This window comes from Geotrypetes seraphini, chromosome 5 (assembly GCF_902459505.1).
Source record: "Geotrypetes seraphini chromosome 5, aGeoSer1.1, whole genome shotgun sequence".
Classification (NCBI taxonomy): Eukaryota; Metazoa; Chordata; class Amphibia; order Gymnophiona; family Dermophiidae; genus Geotrypetes; species Geotrypetes seraphini.
Genome location: NC_047088.1, coordinates 28,214,084 through 28,235,832, shown reverse-complemented (window position 1 = coordinate 28,235,832; position 21,749 = coordinate 28,214,084). Strand labels below are relative to the sequence as shown.

The window sequence follows — 21,749 nt, the reverse complement described above, 5'->3', positions numbered from 1 at the left end:
AGACAGGGCAATTATCAAACTTTCCTTAGTGAACTTTAAACGGGCTCCACCTCTCAACAGTCAGACAGAAAAGAGGAAGCAAACCCTAGCAGGGTAGAGATAAGACCTTTATATCAAAGATAAACACCACGTGACCTTAGTAAACTGAAAACTGGATTGCTGGAATGTATTCATTGTAACCCTCCAGAGTTTCCATTGCTAGATAAGGTAAGAAATCAATCCAAATAGACTCTCATAACATTCTTTGGATTGGATTTATTTTCTTGATATACTGCTTGTATCAAAGTATTAAGCGGTTTAGTGATCATTACTTCCTAATACTTTTTTTAAAGTTTGTTTGTTTTTTTGGGGGGGGGCAGAGACAAGCACAGATCAGGGGCATACTACACATGCCTTAGGCCCCAGGTAGCACTTTGGTCATTCCTCTTCCTCCCCTGCCCCCCCCCAAAAAAAAAATTGGCTCAGCCATTAGAGAAAACATGCAGTCACCTAGAGTGGCAGCTTCTGGGGAGGCGGTGAGGGGTGGCAAAGAGCAGCTGCAGTCAAAAAACCTCCCAGTATATCCCGACAGTCACTTAAAGAACCATCTGTGTGTACTTTTCACTGACAAGGAGGATGAGCAGCTTTCAGAGAGCTTATATATGTGGGTAAATGGCTTTTAGAAATTGCTCTCATTAAGTATGCATGAAAGAAAGTTTAATATTTAAAAATACGATGTCTAATGCTGCATTTTACAGGGCGTGGCGGGAGTGCGGTCATTTTTAATTAGCAGAATCTCAGGGTCCACTAAGTATTGAAATAAATGATGTCTTAACTAAAGATTTTGCCTGCACCAGCTCTGCAGAGTCTCAGCTCAAGGCAGGATTAACTCCTCGGGATGCCCCATGCAAAAAGAAATCTCTAGTACCCTCTCATAACACTACTAGAAATACATGTTTTTAAAAGCCTGCAAATATGTGAACACAAAACTGTATATTATCCTCTACTCCACCCCAATACAGCTTTCAGGAGTCAGCAAGCATTGCTTCTTACCTGTCCCGCCTCCTCTCCTGCTGCCTTTTTCTCTTGCAGAAGTTGTTGGGGGTGGTTCCAACTGCAGATGGTGAAGAGCTTTCCTTGCCTATTACCTTCCCAACTCCTCCTACCGTTGGAAGGACAATGCACACGGGGGTGAAAGACAGACAGGAGAGCAGCAGACTAAGAACCGGAGACGCAAGGGTTCAAATAATCCCAGAGACTCCTTGTGATCCTGGGCAAGTTACATAGGGGCCCTTTTACTAAGCTGGGCTTAAAGAAAAAAAAAGGAGGTTTCGCACATCCTAATGCCGCACCTGTTTGCTTCGAGCCCTCTTCATGAAAACCATCAAACTTTTAGGTATCATCTTTGACAATAAGTTAACTTTCCATGATCAGTTAGTGCTGTCGTACAGAAAGGTCTCTACAGGCTACGTATGATAAGCTCTCTCTCAAGTCTCCTCGAATCTCATTCTATTAAAATTCTAATACACTCTCTTGTCATCTCAAGGCTCAACTATTCTATTTCGATGTATAAGGGTATCACACAAAAGGAACGTTAGATAGATGGTGAGCCCATCGGGACAGATAGGGAAAACGCTTGAGTACCTGATTGTAAAACCGCTTAGAAATCTTGATAGGCGGTATATAAACACCTCATAAAACTTGAATGATCGAGAACGTGTGGAGCGGCTTGGCGACGAGAACAAGTATTGAGCAGTTAGGCAGTAGGCCATGTAGGGCTTTGTAGACAAGGCATCCAAATCTGAAGAGAACTCTTCCCTACAGGAAGCCAATGCAGTTTTTGGTAGAACGGAGTTATGTGGTCAAATTTTTTCAGATTAAAGATTAGTACCTGGGTTAAAGAAATTGAAATCAACAGCTATTTAGGCTATCCATGATAGAGTATGACACGGGGAAAAATTCTGTCCCCGTCACCGTCCCGTCCCCGGACCACCATCCTCTGCACCGCTCCGTCTTCGCTGGTCCTTTCACCGCCCCGTCCCTGTCTCTGCCTTCCCCTTCACCGCCCCGTCCCCATTTCTCTTTCACTGCCCCGTCACCGTCTTCAGCGTCTTCTCCTCTCCATCCCCCCACCCCCAGCACCCTTCATGCGGTCCAGCAGCTCCCTCCCGCCAGCCAGCCGTGCATTTCCCTCCCTCCTTTTCCCTTACCTTTTCTTCTTGAAACTGGCGATTTCTATAAGGCTACGAGCTGTATTACAGCCGGAGCCTTGAAGTCGCATCGGGTTGCCTGCTAAAAAAGTCTCCTCCGATGCAACCGGAAACAGGAAGTTGCGTCAGAGGAGACTTTTTCCAGCAGGCAACGCGACATGACTTCAAGGCTCCGGCTGTAATACAGCTCGTAGCCTTATAGAAATCGCCAGTTTCAAGAAGAAAAGGTAAGGGAAAAGGGGGGAGGGAGATGCATGGATGGCCAGCGGGAGAGAGTGGGCTGCCGGATCGAACGCTCGTTCACCGCGCGTTCACTACTTGTTCACCGCCCCGTGCTACTATTCACTGCTATACGGGGCGGTGAATGGCCTCGTCTCCGAACTCGCGGTGACCTTTTTTTTGGGTCACCGTTTTGGCGGGTTACCCGCAGCTAGCCGCGGGTAACAACCACCATGTCATTCTCTAATCCACGAAATTATCTGATACAGTGTGATGTTTTTGTATTCGTTTTTTTAAAGTCGAGTAGCACATCACAAATATTCTTAACCAGATTGAACTTTGGATGCTCTCGTTCAGACTGAAACTCAATCCCAACAAAACAAAATTCTTCCTAGCCACCCCCAATGACAAAATCAAAAACACTACGATTCAATTGAAAGGAATTACTTTCCCTCTTGAACCCACCCTAAAAATTCTGGGAGTCACTCTGGACAAAAATTTATCCTTAGAAAACCCACACTGAACACTTGGTCAAGAAAAGCTTCTCCGTACTATGGAAACTACGCACAATAAAAAAATACTTCGACGACTCCGCTTTCCGCCTACTGGTTCAATCTTCCATCCTCAGCACTCTTGACTACTGTAACATCATTTCCCTAAACGCCATGAAGAAAACCACCAGGAGATTAAAAATAATCCAAAACACTGCCGTGCGCCTCATCTTCGGCCTAAAGAAATGGGAACATGTCACCAACTACACTGGCTGCCATTCGATTCAAGAGTCCTTTTCAAATTCGCATGCTTCTGCTACAAATCGGTTAATGGTGCTACTCCAAGCTACATCAACCCCCACTTTAACCTCTACCACACAAACAAGAAATCCCGTAGAACTCAACTGTTCGCCTTCCCCTCGCTAAAATTCTGTCACTATAAAAGATTCATAGACAAAACCTTCGCCTACCAAGCAGCCAAGCTCAACACATGGCTGGCCCAAATGATACTCGAGGCCCCCTCCTACTTTGACTTCAGAAAATCTCTCAAAACTTACCTTTTCAGCAAACAAGACCCCTAGCAGCCCCACCCGCTCACATTTTCCTCTCCCCCCCCCTGCTCTCACCCCTCCTTTACAGCTCCTCTCTTCCCCGTCTTCAACAACCTCCCTCCATCCTCTGTCAATTTCGGAATTACTTGTTACTGAATTGTTTTATTTGTTTGTAAATCTGCTTGAAAACGTAGATCCTTTTATAATTGATGTAAACCATCTAGAACTCGCCGGGTATGGCGGTATATAAAAAATAAAATAATTATTATTATTAGGGCTCCTTTTACTAAGGCGCGCTAGCGTTTTTAGCGCACGCACAAAATTACCGTGCACTAAACTGCATGGTACGCTTCTAGACTAACGCCAGGTCTAACGTGCGCGGCAATTTAGCGTGCGCTATTCCACGTGTTAAGGCCCTAACTCACCTTAGTAAAAGGAGCCCTAGGTGGTATATGAAAGAAATAATTAAAGCAAATCAAGTGGTGGTGATTCTGGCCCAACTCCCCCTCCCCCCCCTCCTCTTTCTACCAGCTGCTCACTTAAAGAAACAAAACAAAACAAAACAAAAGTCTTAGGAATTGCTGAAATAGTACATTTGACAGCGGCCCTGCGGGCTCTCAGGACCCCTCTTTGGCTTCCCACGACAGAGCAACTTTGTCGTTTCTGTGTCGTTAGGTGAGAGTCTCGCCGTCTGATCTGATCAAGGTCGTTTTGGCACCAGCCAGGGGAGGGCGCTGTAAGTCACCCAAGACGTCTGGCCAATAGCCCTCAAATGGCAACCTGGAAAGCGGAAGGGAAAGTGGCAGAGCTCTCGGGGAGGAGGAGGAGTTTGGTCACTTGCAGTCCAGCGGGTGCCCGGGTGGGGTTGGCAGAAGCCCGGAGGTGAACGAGCAAAGGCGACAGGTAAGACGAGATGGAGTCCCGGAAGCAAAAGGCCACTCAAGGCTTGTCCTGTCCTGCGGGGTTGGGTTTAATGGTGCACATTGGGATTCTTTTGAGAATAGCCTAGAAACGGTGACAGAACCGATCGTTTCAAGAGAGGGCAAAACCCCGCAGCTGCTCCTCTCCGATCTTCCCTTGAAAAGTAAAGAATTGCAAAACACAACGTCGTTATCTTTTTTCTATTTTTTTTTTTTGGGGGGGGGTTGTTGTTCAAATGTTCTTGCTCGGAGCTCACAGTTCCTCTTTGCTTCTTGCAGGAAGCGCTCTCGGGGAGGAGCCATGCCGGCACCGGCCGGGAGGGGGCGCAGCTAGAGATCATGAGCTCAGCATGGCACAGGTGGGCTCCGCGGCCACGAGCTCCCCCAGGCGGCCACTAGCCAGAAGTCTCCGGGAGAGCCAGCGCGGTGCGCCGCCATGGTGGCGGGAGTCGGCGGCGGGCAGCATGAGCCTGAGGCGGCGGGGGCTGCGGGAGAGCCTGCTGAGCTACGCGGGGGGAACGCTGCCCCTGGCTGGGCTCTGGCTCCCGGCGGCCACCCAGGGGAAAGCTGAGGAGGAGGAAGAGGGGGCCGCCTGGCTGGCCTTGGATCCCGCGGAGCACGAGTGGATGCTGGCGGCGGCCGAAGGCAACTACGAGGCCCTGGAGGAGCGGCTCCGCGCCCACCCCGCTCTGCTCTCCCGGCGGGACTTTGTCACCGGCTACTCGGCCCTGCACTGGATCGCCAAGCACGGCCGCCACGAGGACTTGATCCGCCTGCTCACCTTCGCCCGGAGCTGCGGCCGGGCTCTGGACGTGAACGCGACGGCCCGCGGGGGCTTCACTCCGCTGCACCTGGCCGCCATGCAGGGCCACGACCTGCTCCTCAAGTTGCTGATCGGAGCCTTTGGGGCTGACGTGCACCGGCGAGATCATAGCGGCCGGCAGGCTTGGCAGTACCTGCGGGCTGGTGCGCCCCCAGAGCTCCGCGAACTGGCCGGAGCCCCCGAGGAGCCGGCTCCGCGTGGGCGGAGCATCACCCTGGCAGTCCTCAACAGCAATAATAACAACTGCCCCAGTGGCTCAGGGCCGTCCACTACCCTGCGCTCTCTAATGGGCCGGGCCCTGGCCACTCTCCGGTTTTGGTGAGCTTCAGAGTTAAGGGACTGGTGGCTGGGGGCAGGAAATCTCCTGTCAACCTTCTTTCAACTCTCCATCAAGAAGATTCTGCCCTACGGTAGAATCCACCTCACAATGCTCCAGTCGAGATCTTCGTGTCCTCCCCTTCCCCCCTTGAAAATTTGGAACGGGTAGGAGGACATCGTGCAGAAAAATGGTTTAGGGTGGGGGAGGGGCACAGCATTTAAAGCCTTCTTCCTTTTTGGAAAATAGTCAATGTGTGAAATGTTAAAAAGAGGAAGTAAGACGAGAGAGCCTGCCAAAATCAGCCGAAAGAAGATGCATCCTCTTAGGATGAAGCCAGCAGAAAAGCCACAGTTCTAAACAAGCTGGATAGCCTTTGGGAAGACGCTGTCTTGGACCAGCTACCATATGATTTTGGTTGTTCTGTGATCTTTGCTTGCATTGAGCTTTTTCCATTAGCTCTGGTGCTAATAACCAGTGCAGCTTCTGTGTTTCTCTGTCTACTAACAATGATGACATTACACTGACTTTTTCCACTCTTTCTAGAGTGTACATTTCTGTCTTTTTTTTTGGATCTTGCAAAATTCCTACCAAACTGAGAGAAGGGGGGGGGGAGGGTGGAAGATTCTGTTTACTATGCATTTGTTACCTCACAGTAATGGTCATGTATTTCTCCTTTTCTTAGATTTCCTTACACATCCAGGGTGGGTGGGGGGAGGGCAGTGTATTTTGAGGATTAAAATTACTTAATTATAATATTGTAGTCACATATGTTTTATTGTATTAATAATAGGGAGGAGGGTGGGAGAAAATGATTGTTTTATGTATTACTTGTGTAATTAATTATTAGTGCATTTTATGCAGTATTTTATGTTCAATTAATTGTATTGCACTGTCAAAGCTTAAAATCAATAAAGATAAAAAAAAAATAATCTAACAAACTGGCACCGTCTCTTAAAACTACTGTGAAGAATTTAAGTGGGTCTGAAACGTATTTTACTTGATAGACAGGAGCAAAGATAATACATTAAAATCAAAGTTTCTTTTATTTCTACTGTTTGCAACAGAGTTAAATCTCATTGTATTTGCTCTATTACACCTGTTTGTATAGATTTCTTCTCCCTTGATATTGTCTTTAAGAAATTGACCACTGACTTTATTATCCTCATTACCAAGTTCACAAGTACAGAGCATGAGCACAGTCAAAGCCCCATCTTGACGACGTAGGGGCCTCTTTCTGTGTGCGTGTTCTGCATTTCAACCATAGGCCTAGGGTGGGTAATGAGACTTTTCTTGCAGTGGTTGCATAAAAACACCCTTTCAGGGCCTGGCTGATACCTACAAATCCTCCATCCATAGTTCAAGAGCCTTTGAGGTGCAGCCTGAGTACAAGTAGGATCCTACTTGTACATTATATGCCCAATTGGTGTTAATTTTACAGTGTTGGACTTTGATTCCATAGTTATACTGCAGTAGTTGCATATTAAAACAACCTATCCAGTTTTCCCTACAGTGATTCTTGCAGCTGCCTGGGAGATGCTACATCCTGAGTAGAGAATGACACAGTGAAATTTTTCCTCTCCCTGCGAGAACTCATTTTCCCATCCCATCCCCGCATGTTCTTTTCCTGTCCCATTCCTGCGAGCTCTGTCCTCATCTGCACAAGCCTCAAACCCTTTAAAATCCTAAGTAGCAACATTCTAGAGCTCAGATTGTGATGTCATAATGCCTCATTCCACCAGTGCCTAAGCTCCGACCTCATCTGCACAAGCCTCAAACCCTTTAAAATCCTAAGTAGCAACATTCTAGAGCTCAGACTGTGATGTCATAATGCCTCATTCCACCAATGCCTAAGCTCCGTCCTCATCTGCACAAGCCTCAAACCCTTTAAAATCCTAAGTAGCAACATTCTAGAGCTCAGACTGTGATGTCATAATGCCTCATTCCACCAATGCCTAAGCTCCGTCCTCATCTGCACAAGCCTCAAGCACTTTAAATTCATAAGTGTTCAAGGCTCGTGCAGTTAAGGCAGAGCTTACAGAAATGGGACAGGGAAATTACATTACATTACATTACATTACATTAGGGATTTCTATTCCGCCATTACCTTGCGGTTCAAGGCGGATTACAAAAGGTTAATTTAAAAAAGACAGAGTTACATTGATTTGCTAGAGAGGTAAGTTGTAGATCTTAGGAGCATTTAGAGGTCGTGTTGTTATTGCTGTTTCAGGAATTTCTTGAAAAGTGTGGTTTTTATTTCTTTTCTGAACGTCCTATAGTCTGGGGTGGTCATCAGAAGGTTGGAGATCTGGTTGTCCAGTCTTGCGGCTTGGGTGGCCAGGAGGCCGTCGTGTAGTTTTGTTCTTTTTACTTCTTTGATTGGGGGGGGTATGAATGGGGAGTGCGTTTTTCTGTGTCTGGTACTGGGTGCTTGAATGAGGCGATTGTTCAGGTATGATGGGCTGTCTCCGTGTAGGGTTTTAAATAATATGCAGTAGAATTTGAATTGGATTCTTTCTTGGATTGGGAGCCAGTGTGAGTTGACAAAGGCTTCAGTGATGTGGTCATGTTTTTTCAATGAGTAGATGAGTCTCAAAGCTGTATTTTGGATTGTTTGGAGTTGTCTTATCGTGGTTGCAGGACATGGAAGGAAGAGTATGTTACAGTAGTCCAATATACCTAGTATTAGGGATTGTACTATAAGTTGGAATTGTGTTCTTTCAAAGAATTTTCGGACTTGTCTCAGGTTTCTCATGATTGCGAATGATTTTTGAATTGTTTTATTTATTTGCGGTTGCATTGTGCAGCATCTGTCTATGGTCATGCCTAGTAGTTTTATGGTGGTTTGGATGGGGTATTTGGTTGTGTTTATGTCTAGGCTGGTTGTGGTTTGGATCTTGTCAGTTTCTAGGAGGATGAATTTGGTTTTGTCTTGGTTGAGTTTTAGTTTGTGATTTTCCATCCAGGTTGTGACTGCTTCAAGTGTTTGGTGAAGTTTGTCTGTCATGGTAGGTTTAGAATTGAGTTTCTGCGGGGACAAATTTGTCCCTGTGTCATTCTCTAATCCTGAGTTTGTTGGACTGATGTTTAAGCCTGAAGAAAGCTGAAAAATTAGTCATGTAAACTCAGTTGCGGCATCAGACCAATAGCCACGGTAGCCCTAGCAGTGATCTGGGAACTTTGGGTAGATTCCTATATGGAGTCTGACCTCCCTCTCCTATGTCCCTTAGACTGCCTTCAATGATAACTGCCCCTCTGAGAATCAGACCATTTTGGGCTGTTCAGGATTATTTCTGTACTACATGGATGTGAAGTCCTGTAACTTTCCAGATGTAGGCACAATGGCCCAGATTCTCGAACTGGCGCTGATTTTCTAGGCATCGGTAGGCGCCCATACCTCCATTAAACAACAAAGTCCACTTATGTCTGCATGCATACCATTTACTGATAATGCGTGTACTGGTTTTATATATCTGCTATATACATTTTATACATATAATACGCATTTGTACAGTTGATTTGTTTTATTCAATATTTGTATACTTTTTCTGTTTTAAACTTAATAAAAATACTTGAACTTAGAAAAAAAAACCAAAGTCCAATTGGTGTTTTTAACTGCAATTTGAGGTGCATACCCGTGCCTTGAAAATTGGCATGTGAATTAGGAACATAAGACTTGCCACTGCTGGGTTAGACCAGTGGTCCATCGTGTCCAGCAGTCTGCTCATGCTGCGGCCCTTAGGTCAAAGATCAGTGCCCTAATTGAGTCTAGCCTTGCGTGCGTACGTTCTGGTTCAGCAGGAGCTTGTCTAACTTTGTCTTGAATCCCTGAAGGGTGTTTTCCCCTATGACAGTCTCTGGAAAAGCATTCTAGTTTTCTACTACTCTCTGGGTGAAGAAGAATTTCCTTACGTTCGTACGGAATCTATCCCCTTTCAATTTTAGAAAGTGCCCTCTCGTTCTCCCTACCTATGTAGCCACTTTAGGCTGATGGCCGCCAAAGTAGGTGTGGCCAATGTGATTCACACAAAGATAAGTGCTGGAAATGTAGGTCCAGAAAACCTTTTCCCATTTTTCACGTCGGTATGATTCTGAAACTGGTGCTGATGCGCGATTGACACACAAGTGGCAGCCACTGATATTGGCGCCAGTTTGAGAACCCAGGCCAATATTCACAGCTATAGCACGAAAACCAGAGCAATGTGGAGGATGGGCCAGTCTACAGATAACCCATGCAAATAATATACTGTTTATTTTTTTGGTTTTAATCAAAATAAAGATGCATAAATCAGATTTAGGATGGTAGGCAGTAAGAGCTCATGTTTTGTTGTTTATTTACTTGGAGAAGATATATAAAACTTGGATTATTCATTTATCTTTGAGGACCAGATCTTGATGTTGAAACATGCACAAATATCCCTCAAAGAATTGGTCTGAACTATCAAACTACCACTCGCGGGCCAGGGTTCCATGTTTGAGCAAATGGATTATGTGGTTTTCCATTACTGAAGGTGCTGGATATACAGCAGCATGGTTTCTGCCTACTATTCGCATGGAGAGAGTGTAGCTTTCAAATGTGTAGGAAGTCAATCAAAACTTCTCTCTTTGACAAATTTCTCTGACCCCTCTTCAACGTCGATGTACTTCCAAATAAACTTGACTAGGTAAGGCTTAGGGGGGGGGGGGGGTGTTACAGGGCTTAAAATAGCCTGAAAAATGAAAATGAATTTTTTTGGTTTCAAACCGTGAATAAGCGAATCCGTAGATATGGAATTCACAAATACGGAGGGGGAAATGTAAACTTCTTTCATACCAGGCAGGGGCAAAGAGTTAGATCAACTGCTTAGGCTTACTGAAATTTATGGGGAATTTAGAAAACATTTAAAAACACATCTGTTTTTGAAATATTTAGGTAATTTGTAAAATTTTTATTATGCAATAATCAGATCTTTTAGGGTTTTTTTACTCATTGGTTTTAACTTTCCAATTCTCTTCAGTCTATTGTATATTAAACTACGTATTTGTAAATGTAAACCACATAGAACTTCACGGTTTTGCAGTATGTAAATAAATAGTTATCTTAACATGCCAATGTAATTTCAAAAGTTCTCTGTAATGTCGCTGTCTGTATACAGTCTCTTCCCTTGTAAACCGCTTTGAATTGTTTGTGGTATGGCGGTACACTTCCCCCTCCCCATTCGCAATTTCACATAATCGCAATTTTTTTTGGGGGGGGGGAGGAGGAGGAAAAAACACACCCATATTTTTGTCTTCCCCCCGGTATCCCGTCCTTACCTGGTGGTCTAGCTGGTTTTCGGGGCAGGAGTGATCTTCCTACGCTCCTGCCCCGTGCAAATAGCCATTAGAAAATGGCTGTGGAGAGTTCCCGTAGTCTCTTGAGAGACTACGGGAACTCCCCACAGCCATTTCTTAATGGCTATCTGTACGGGGCAGGAGCGTAGATCGCTCCTGCCCCAAAAACCAGCTAGACCACCAGGTAAGGCCGGGATGCCAGGGGGAGGCGGGGGTGGGTCAGAGCCGGATATTCAGTTTTTCACCATTCGCACTCTGGCTCTGCCCCTATCCCCCGCGAATGAGGGAGAAGTGTATATAAAAATAAAGTTATTATTACTAGATACCTTTGAAGAGAGAAAGGCACCACATCTCACTAGCCCATATTATTTTGGTCAAGATTCCATGGCCTTCATATCATTTCTCAGTTGGTTTCATATTTAGAGAGCCACTATGATCGTGTGATCACTATCTCTGGTTCAGAAAACTTTTAAAAGCATCTGTACCAAACCCGGAAGCCAACCTTGAAGTAACTGAAAGGGATTGGGATTTATATACCACCTTTTTGTAGTTTTATCACCACGCTCAAAGATGTTTACATGCAGGTACTTCAAGCATTTTCCCTATCTGCCCGGTGGGCTCACAATGGAGCAGTGGAGGATTAAGTGACTTGCCCAGGGTCACAGGGAGAAGCTTGGGGTTTGAACTCGCAACCTTTGGGTGCTGAAGCTCTAGCTCTAACCAATTGCACCACACTCTCCTCCCATTTCTACATTGTCCAATGCCACTCCTGGGACATAATGATGATCTTCTCTCCCTGAGGCGACACTTTTTCACAAATATGACTATTCTGAATAGACATAGGCAATAAAGAGTTTTTGGATGGATCCTTGGTAAAATGAAGCAGTTTACTAGTTATCCTAACAGCCAACTTTCCATTCCTTCTCAACAGCTTTCTCCATTTGATGAATCGGTAACTACGGTCTCAAAGGGCTAGATTCACTAACCTGTGCGATCCGTGGTAGGCCGACCAATTCACTATTGGTCCACCGACCACACAGATCGCTGCGGAGTGATCCCGACGCATGCGCAAACCATCTTCTTTGCCTGTAGCTGGTCTGCGCATGCACTCCGTGCTCCTTCGCGAGCCCATGGTTAATGCAAGTTGCCCATTAAGCAGAGACCGAAGCAAGAAGAGCAAAATGACCATGCCACCCCAACTCTCCTGCTCTCTGCCACCCTTCCCCGCAGTGCAGCCCCGCTTTAAAACCACAAGCTCGCACTGCGGGGAAGGGCGGCAGAGAGTAGGAGAGATACCAGAGGACCCATAGTAGAAAATGCTCAGGAGTCAGCAAGGACATGAATGACTGGTCCTCAGCAGTCACTTCTTTTTTGATCAGGCAGCCCAGTTGGTGTTTCTTAATTTTTTTAATGTGAATGGCTGCCTTCCTACTTTTGGATGCCCTTCCCCTCATTTGCATGCACAGATCAGGAGGAAGGTTAGTGAATCAGGTCGGGACTTGATCAGTGAGCTTAGTGAATCTAGCCCAAAGTCACTTAAAATTTGTGTTGCTAGCAAGATTAACTTCCTTTCTTTCTTAAGTCCACAAAAAAAAACCCACAGCATATGCTGCCCTGGTTCATTAAGAGCTGTGCTGTGGATTTAGACCAGGGGTGCCCAAAAGGTCAATCGCAATCGACCAGTAGATCACAAAGGCAATGCGAGTCGATTGCTGAGCCCATCCCAGGCTCCGTAATAGACTCGCCTTGCCTTTGCATTCTACCTGCATCCCGAGGCGGTAAACAGGATGCAGATGGTCCAAGCCAACCAGCCTTCCTCTGCCCGACGTCCATTCTAATTTCGGACAGGAAGTTTCGGGCCAATCGCTGCCTGGCTGGCCCAGAACTTCCTCTCCGACGGCAGAATTGACAGATTGCAAGGCGGAATATAATGTAATGTAATATATAGACTGGAAAGTTCTTGTAAGTTCACGATTGATGATTATAAATGGAACTTCATAGTTCATAGGTGTTTTTAAAGACCTATGATGGAGAATTTGACTCATAAAAATCAACATAGTTTTTTTTACTCCAGAAATTAAAGAGATTAGCATTCAGCAGAGGATTAAATTCCAGCATCCATTCAGGTTTTAAGCTTTACTTGTTACCCATTATTTCAGCATTTAGTTCTAATTAGCCAGTGAATTTCCACTAAGGTACACACACAGCCACACGTTCTTTCACACTTAGCAAGAAGACTACCAGGTGTAGAATACAAAGGACAATTTACTAGGATTCAATTGCAAGGTCTACTACACACAAGAGGTCACCAATATAAATGACACTTTGCATTGTCTTTTTATCTTCTGTAGTTTGACAAGTCTAGCAGATCATATGGTTTAGAGGACATAATGTGCCATTCAAAATGTTGAATATTTTACAAGCCAAGTTTGGTCCTTCTCCAGTGCCTCCTCTTAGAGTTGTACCTAAAAAAACAGAAAAATTATGAGCAAAGTTAAGAGGTGAAAAGAATCTGTGCAATTTGTCCAACATAAACTTCCATTAACACAAGAGTGAGGTAGAGTTCAGTTGCCTTGTTGGCATCACCTACAGAGAGGGTCAAGGCGTCAGTGGAGAGTGAAGAACCTTAATAGAGAAAACCATCTCTAGGTTTCTTACAGAATTACAAAATTGATCAAAAAAATAGCGCAGGATATTATTCAATGTATTTTATGTAACTCTACATTTAAAAAGTGTGCCCTTTGCATCATCAGAGGTGGGCCAGCCTAGCCAAGGCCTTGAGGCTGCCTGAGGGAATCACTGGTTCAGCAGTACCTCTCCATAGTGGCAGCCAGGGCTGTGGAGTCGGTAGATAAAATGTTCGACTGACTCCTCAGTTTTTTGTACTTCCGACTCCGACTCCAGGTACCCAAAATTTCCTCCGACTCCACAGCACTGGTTAATTTTCAGATCGTTAAAATGGAATGTCAAGTTGAGAGAAATGAGCATTTTCGACACCACCTTCTTTTTGCTTTTAATCAAGGTTCTAAGGCCGCAGAAGCTGCTCGCAACATTTGTGCTGTGTATATAGTGGGTGCTATAGCTGAAAGAATCGTTCGTGATTGGTATGCCAAGTTCAAAAACGGAGTCGGTAGATAAATGTTCCGACTCCTCAGTTTTTTGTACTTCTGACTCAGACTCCAGGTACCCGAAATTTCCTCCGACTCCGACTCCATAGCCTTGGTGGCAGCTCACTGTGTGCTTTTAACTTCCCCACACAGCTGCCTGAGCCGACACCTGACCCATTCTTTCTTCTCCCACTGCTGTCTTCCACTTTGACATCCCACCCCAGGAACCGGGTTTGTTGCTCCCCCGAGGCCAGCAGCGCTGCTCCCCGCCCCCCCCCCCCCCCACACTGACCAGCCCTGTCCTCACCCGTGCTGAACGTGCCTGCCGCCGGGCCTTGAGCATCTGCGCATGCTCAAGGCCTTCTGGCTCTCACCCTCTCCGAGATTCAAGATATCATGAGAATCTCAGAGAAGGTGAGAGGCAGAAGGCCATGAGCATGCGCAGATGCTCAAGGCCCCGCAGCAGCCCAGCACAGAACTGGTAGCAGGCACTTTCAGCACCAGCACACAGGTAAGGACAGGGCCGATCAGTGGAGGAGGAGGAGATCACGGTTGCAAAGGGAGGGAGCAGCGCCGGTGGCCTCGGGGGAGCAACAAAGCCAGTTCCCGGGGTGGGGGCTTGCAAATCGAGTCAATGCTCGGTTTGCGAGTTAATTTGCTTGAGTCTTTTGCTCGTCTTGCAAAACACTCACAAAACGAGGTTTGATTGTATCTGCTCATGGAGTTAAATATGAGGAGGGAGGAGCAAGCAGTAAAAATAAAAGTGAAACCTTTTGAGCAGAATACTCCACAAATCTTGGGATCTTTGTGTGTATAGCCTGATGTTTATCATATTATTCTGTTCTTGAAGAAGAAAACCTATGATGGCAGCAGGCTGTAAACCAAAACCAGTTTGGGAACATTTTAATGAAATTCCTCTGCCTATGGGTAAGGCAGGCATGTGTGCAAAATGCAAACCTTAATATTGTTGTAAATATTAAGATTATACCAGCAAGAATAAATCTTTCTGTAAAAATATGGATTTAAATCAAATCCACCCTGCTGCCTACTATGCTGAAAATTTTCAACTCCGACACAAAGACAAAGTTTATCGCTATCCCTGCAGGTACTCAATTTCCCTGTCCCCGAAAGTTTTGTCGCCGTCACTGCCCCATTCCTGTAAGCTCTGCCTTAACCGCACAAGCCTCCAACACTTATGATTTTTTAAATATCTGAGGCTTGTGCAGATGAGGATTGAGCTTGCAGGAATGGGGTAGGGACAGGAAATAAAAACTCACTAGGACGAGACAGGAAAATGAGTTCCTGTGAGGCAGGGAAAAATATGTCCCGGTGTCATTCTCTAATCACAAGCATTATGCTAGATTGCTAGAAATACCACAAAATAAATTTTGGCTAGTCCAAGGATTATGATGCAGCTTTTTCTCTATCTTCAATGGAAATAGGCAGCTAGAAGTTTCTATACAGGACACGAACCCTTCTATGCTGACCTTCCAAGGAAAAACTGCTCTTAGGCTTGGAAAGTTTGTAAACTGAACTGTTTTCTTATTTTAAAACAACTTTTTCTTGTAACCTACTTGTAGATACCAACAACCAATGATTCCACCCACAGAAAAGTGAAACCAGCATGTAGTGGAAGCTTTACTCTTAGCAGGCTAATGGCAGTACTCCCACAAGATGAAGCACTGTAATTGCAACCTGCTCTAACAGGAATGGACCAGAAAAACATAATACCCCAATAATGCTGGGGTGAGCTCCCATCTATTTGCTCAGCAATTATGGCATTTAGAGGACCTAGGAGAATATATCAACAGAAAGGCAGCAGTGCATTTATCATTGAGGGGAAGGAGCAGATTACAAAATAGCTTCTAAACAAATAATTTGTGGCCCTCACATCTACTACTACTATTAATTATTTCTAGTGTGTTACCAGATGCATGCAGCGCTGTTCAGAGCTATGAAGGATACAGTCCCTGCTTGAAAGAGCTTACAATCTAAACAGACAAGACAGGAAGCCAGAGTGGATACAGTTGGGGGAGGGGGTGGTGGTTAATCTGCTGTGAACAGTGTTGTACCATGTGTAACTTATGCATCAATGAAATGTTTTCTCAGTCACAGAGTAATTCACAGTGGTTATGAATGCTCTTTACATGCAATGTGTTTTATTTTATTTAGTCCAGTCTTGATATACCATTTTAGCTGACAGGCAGGACAATGCTGTTTACAAATAAAAAGAATGCCAATGGTTAAACCAAGAAAGAACCATTCCTACAAAGCAGTCAAGAAATGCCATTAAAAATTGCATCTTAAGTAAAAATGTTAAACTTCCTGTGGGACTGGCTTAGCACAAATGAATCCTGGAAGATTATTTTTTTATTTCCTGGCTCCTAACTTATGGAACAACCACAGGCTTGAAAACTCTGAGCCTATCTTGAGTCCAGTAATGAGTAAACAAGTTTGTTATAAAGATTATTCTACAGGCGTGAAATGGGAATAACAATGTCTAATAAAATAAGGAATGCAGATTAAAGGGTTGGCCTGATTCATAAAACAAGAATAGCGCTAATAGTAAAGGTCAGATATACTGGTGCAGGGGCAGCGGAACCCCTTTTTGTTTGGAGAACAAGGGCTGCGACTCCCCCAAAAAACCCCAACCAGTATCGTTTTCTCTTGGCGGCGGCTAGCCCCACGGTCTGTCATGTTTTGGTGTTTATTTGTTCCAATTGCGGTGTCGGTGTGGAGATCATTTGGATTTGGAGGGGGGCGCCATGCAACCCATGGCTTCCCCCCACCCCAGTTCCAACACCTATGTACTAGTGGGTTTGCCATAGTGTGACTCCTAGAAAAATATCTAGTGTAACCCTTAATGGCTCTTAATTCAGTACTCTTTCCAGAGACTTTGCATGATGAGCTCCAGTTCTAGATAGTTTCTGATTTACAACTTTTGATTCCTTACTCAGGGATGTCTTACGACAGTGGTCTCAAACTCATGGTCCGCCAGGTACTATTTTGAGGCCCTCAGTATGTTTATCATAATCACAAAAGTAAAATAAAACAGTTTCTTGATCATATATCTCTTTAGCTATAAATAATATTATTATTAAGACTTAGCCAAAAGGAAAGATTTATAAACTATTAAGAGTTTTACCTCATGCAAAATTGTAATTTCTTTAATAATAATAATAATTTTATTCTTATATACTGCCATACCAAAAAAGTTCTAGGCGGTTCACAACAAGGTGAGCTAATACATGGGATACAGATAAAATACAAATTAGAATAATGGACTTAAAAACAGAAAGCATTTACAATACAATGCAGAACATACCGGAAAGAAGTAATACATAGAAAAGATAAAATACATCAAATTGAATATAAGGAACTTGATTGAAAAAATGAAGCAGAATGCATTAAGATACCAGCCTATCAAAGAGTTGAGTCTTTAACAATTTTCTAAAATCAAGCTAGGATATTAACTATTTTTTTTTTCTGAGGCCCTCCAAGTATCTACAAGTCCCAAATGTGGCCCTGCAAAGGGTTCGAGTTCACAAGGCGCAAAAGAAAACGCCACTGAAGCACAAGAAACAACCATCAAGGCAGACCTCAGTTAAGGAGTCTCCAGTTAAGAAAAGGGGACCTTTTGCGGGCAAAGAGCAGCAGCAGATGGATGTTCTTGGCATTACCTGATTTTGTTGCCAGTTTTCATGCGGATCCACTGAGGGATTGGCCTGTTCTGTTTCTGCTTTTTAGCCAGGAACCTCTTGATTTTGAAGGTTTTGTGGGACGACTAAAAAAAAAAAAAGCAGAGAGAGATAAAAGAGCAGCATTCGAAACCTCCAGGCCGTAGGCCCCAGCCCGGCACAGGAAAAGCGTTTCATTTCCTGCCTCGGCTCCTCAACGGCCACGTCAGTGACAGCGGGAAGAATCTAACTGGGGCTTTCAAGCAAGACCGGGACTACCAAGGGCACAGGATGGACACCGATTCACTCACCATAGCGAACGACCCCCCCAGCCACACAACACAATGGCGGAGCCTGAAAAGAGAGAACGTACGGGAGGTGAAAGGTTAAAGCATGGGCCATAGAGCTTTCTCTGATGGGCAAGCACCGGCGAGAAGCGCGCCACCTAGTGGTATTTACCCACTGTGTTGAGAAAGGGCGCAAAATATTGCGATGATGAAGGCCTCCTTTTACTAAGCTGTGTTAGGCCATAAGCGCAGGGATTAGCATATGAGAACTGTTGTGTTTGTCCGCCTTAGGGAATATTTGTGGTAAAAAGTGCATTAACACGTGTCATGCACATGCATATAACACTTCCCTGGGCGCATAGGTGTTGAAACGGGGGTGGCCACAGAGGCCATGGGCAGGGCCGGATTTTCCTATAGGCTAACTAGGCTTAGCCTAGGGCCTCAAGATCAAGAGGGGCCTACATTCAAATTGTTAGCAAAATTAAAATTACACTGTTCTAAAAACAGTGAACACTAAAACACTGAACTGAAAATAAGGAGAAATTCTACGCTTCGGGATCAGAACCGGCTCCGGCCACAACGAAGCGCCGACTCGGCTTCTCCCTTTCTTTTTCTCGCCCTGGGAGGAGGATCGGGGAGGGAAAGACGTTAGTCCGGAAACAGCTGGGCAAAGCCCAGCCCTGCGGAGAGAGAGGCAAAACGTGGATCCGTCAGGACAGGGCGGCCCAGACTGGCATCGGGGGGGGGGGAGGGAGTTTCAGTGGAAGGGGGATAGGAGGCAGGCAGGCTGGCATCGGAGGGGGGTGAGGGGGTTTTAATGGAAGGCAGGCAGGCAGGATGCATGGGGGGGGTGTTCAATGGAAGGGGGATGGGAGGCAGGCAGGCATCAGAGAGGGGGGTGAGGTGAGGAAGGACGCACTGGGGGCACTATGGACATAGGAAGGGGCAATGTTGTGTGTTATGTTTGATTAGTTATTGTTACAAGTACTATATATGGTGCTGAGAATAAATGTCCAAATAAGTGTTCTCGACTTTTATTTATTATCCGTGTCACATTTTTTATAAAGGTTAGTACCAATAACAATATGTTTCATTTAACATATTGATATATATCACAGTAATGATGTATTTTATTATCTCTCATGTAATTTACAAACTTAAAAATGGGAGGTGAAAGGGCCTCATAAGTGGAATAGCCTAGGGCCTTTTTTCATCTAAATCCGGCCCTGGCCATAGGCCCGCCAAAAATTGGCAGGCAGCTCTCCCGACTCCCCCACCTAACTCCTCCCTGGCCACTGTCATTTTAAATCTTTGGACAGACATCAGTGGCGAGTCAACCTGCTGCCGTCAACGTGCCCTGGAAGTCTTCATTCTGCAGCATTCCGCCTTCATGGGAACAGGACGTTGCTGCAGAATGACTTCTGGGGCAGGCTAATGGCAGCAGGCTTGCTCATTGCTGCTGATGGCTGCCCAAAGATTTAAAATGACAAGGGTGGGAAGGTATGTGGAGGAGCCAAGAGCCAGAGAGAGAGGTCTAGAGCAGAGCTTTTGGGCCCCTCCCAAACAAAAAAGCATTCCGCTACCTATGCCTGGGTGGAGTTCGGTGGAGAAATAGGTATGGCTAGGCATGTACAAAAGTATGTTAGCGTGTTGGTAATGTATTTTCAGCCACACTACATGTCTGGAAAATAGTGCATGGTAGCGTGTGCCAAACAGCTCCACCTCTATACACAGTTTTCAGCCAATAAAAGGCAAGTAGATACCCACCAATGTAGTTTCCCATTATGGCTTGATACAGTCATGCTGGGCCACTGGCCATTATTCTTTCTGAAAAAAATGCTGAGTTGCAGGGCAAGCCCCAACTTAAGTACCTGATTAGGGCTAGTCACTAGTCTAGGCCAGTGGTTCTTAACCCTGTCCTGGAGGACCACCAGCCAGTCAGGTTTTCAGGATAGCCTTAATGAATATGCATGAGAGAGATTTGCATGTAATGGAGTGACAGGTATGCAAATCTGTTCCATGCATATTCATCAAGGCTATCCTGAAAACCTGACTGGCTGGTGGTCCTCCAGGACAGGATTGGGAACCACTGGTCTAGGCACAGGCAGCAGCACCAGCACAACAGGGACAGAAGCAGCAGCTGGTGCAGAGGCAGCGCCACCTTCGTAGGTGAGAGGAACATCCACGTCACCCTCGCATGTTCCCCTACGTAGGGCACTGCAAGGGCAGTGGGAAGATCAGGTGGTTACTATGTACTGGGTGAGCTCAGCTGCGATTAGGGAATTGTATGAAACATAGAAACAGAAACATAGAAGATGACGGCAGAAAAGGGCTACAGCCCATCAAGTCTGCCCACTCTGCTTACCCACCCCCTGTCTATGCCCTAATGACCCAATTTCCTTATCTTGACCCTCGTAGGGATCCCACATGGGTATCCTATTTATTCTTAAAGTCTGGCACGCTGTCTGCATCGATCACCTGCACTGGAAGCTTGTTCCAATGATCAACCACTCTCTCTGTGAAGAAATACTTTCTGGTGTTGCCATGAAATTTTCCGCCCCTGAGTTTGAGCGGGTGCCCTCTTGTGGCCAAGGATCCCTTGAGAAAGAAAATATCATCTTCCACTTCGACACGTCCCGTGAGGTACTTAAATGTTTCGATCATGTCTCCCCTCTCCCTACGTTCCTCGAGAGTGTAGAGCTGCAATTTGTTCAGTCTCTCTTCGTACGAGAGACCCTTGAGCCCCGAGATCATCCTGGTGGCCATCCGTTGAACCGATTCAATTCTGTGCACATCTTTACTGTAATGTGGCCTCCAGAATTGCACACAGTACTCCAGATGAGGTCTCACCATGGCCCTGTACAACAGCATTATGACTTCAGGCTTTCGGCTGACGAAACTTCTATTGATACAACCCAATATCTGCCTTGCCTTAGATGAAGCCTTCTCCACTTGATTGGCAGTTTTCATGTCTGCACTGATGATTACTCCTAAATCTCGTTCTGCTGAAGTCCTAGTTAAAGTTTCTCCGTTCAAGAAGTACGTCCTGCATGGATTTCCGCTTCCGAGGTGCATGACCTTACATTTCTTAGCATTGAAGCCTAGCTGCCAGGTTGAGGACCAACTTTCCAATGTAAGCAGGTCCTGCGCCATATAATTCTGTAAACTGCATTCACTTACTATATTACATAGTTTGGCATCATCGGCGAATAGTGTTATTTTACCTTGAAGCCCTTGAGTCAGATCCCCTATGAATATGTTGAAAAGGAGTGGACCCAGGCAGAGCTTGATCCCATTACAGCAGGGGTGTCAAAGTCCCTCCTTGAGGGCCGCAATCCAGTCGGGTTTTCAGGATTTCCCCAATGAATATGCATGAGATCTATTAGCATACAATGAAAGCAGTGGATGCAAACAGATCTCATGCATATTCATTGGGGAAATCCTGAAAACCCGACTGGATTGCGGCCCTCAAGGAGGGACTTTGACACCCCTGCATTACAGACAGGTTCCATGCTATTCCAGGCCTTGCAAAACTACTGATCATCTTACTTTTTTTTTTTTTTTGCTCCAGCAGTTTTCAACCATCTCTGGCCACAGTTGGTGAAATGGGTTCTTCCTATGTGTCTCGTTGTCTCCATCATGCCATGATGGGCCAGGTTAGGAACTACATCTACACTAGACAACAGTGGGAGGCCCTGGGTGACCAGTTTCACAATATCACAGGGCTATCACACATGATGGGAGCAATTGATTGCATGCCCAGTGAAAGGGAAGTGATCTGTCACAATTATAAACATTTTCATTCTCTAAATGTGCAGGTGGTTTATAATGATGCTAATGTAAATAGGAAAGGGGA

The 21,749-nt window shown here is 45.3% G+C and overlaps 2 protein-coding genes and 1 non-coding gene across 3 annotated transcripts; 1 reads left to right on the top strand and 2 right to left on the bottom strand.

Annotated features, from left to right (window-relative positions):
* The first annotated feature begins 4,196 nt into the window (after positions 1 to 4,196).
* On the top strand, positions 4,197 to 6,184 carry SOWAHD (sosondowah ankyrin repeat domain family member D). The gene is made up of 2 exons (XM_033944392.1): positions 4,197 to 4,353; positions 4,650 to 6,184. The coding sequence occupies exon 2, from the start codon at positions 4,721 to 4,723 to the stop codon at positions 5,513 to 5,515; it is 795 nt and encodes a 264-aa protein (XP_033800283.1). The 5' UTR covers positions 4,197 to 4,353; positions 4,650 to 4,720; the 3' UTR covers positions 5,516 to 6,184.
* Positions 6,185 to 13,069: 6,885 nt separating this feature from the next.
* RPL39 (ribosomal protein L39) lies at positions 13,070 to 17,982 on the bottom strand. Its single transcript, XM_033947285.1, has 3 exons — positions 17,918 to 17,982; positions 17,610 to 17,713; positions 13,070 to 13,287 (listed from the first exon to the last, which is right to left on the bottom strand). The coding sequence occupies exons 1-3, from the start codon at positions 17,918 to 17,920 to the stop codon at positions 13,239 to 13,241; spliced, it is 156 nt and encodes a 51-aa protein (XP_033803176.1). The 5' UTR covers positions 17,921 to 17,982; the 3' UTR covers positions 13,070 to 13,238.
* On the bottom strand, positions 15,502 to 15,631 carry LOC117361690. Its single transcript, XR_004539724.1, has one exon. It is a non-coding gene; the product is annotated as a small nucleolar RNA SNORA69 (small nucleolar RNA).
* Positions 17,983 to 21,749: the final 3,767 nt, after the last annotated feature.

Excerpts from the sequence above, each read along its gene's own strand:
- SOWAHD (XM_033944392.1), top strand. The coding sequence starts at position 4,721 with ATGGCACAGGTGGGCTCCGCGGCCACGAGCTCCCCCAGGCGGCCACTA.
- RPL39 (XM_033947285.1), bottom strand. Across the intron at positions 13,288-17,609 it reads AAAACTGGCAACAAAATCAG|GTACAACTCTAAGAGGAGGC; the intron begins GTAATGCCAAGA and ends CTGTTTTTTTAG.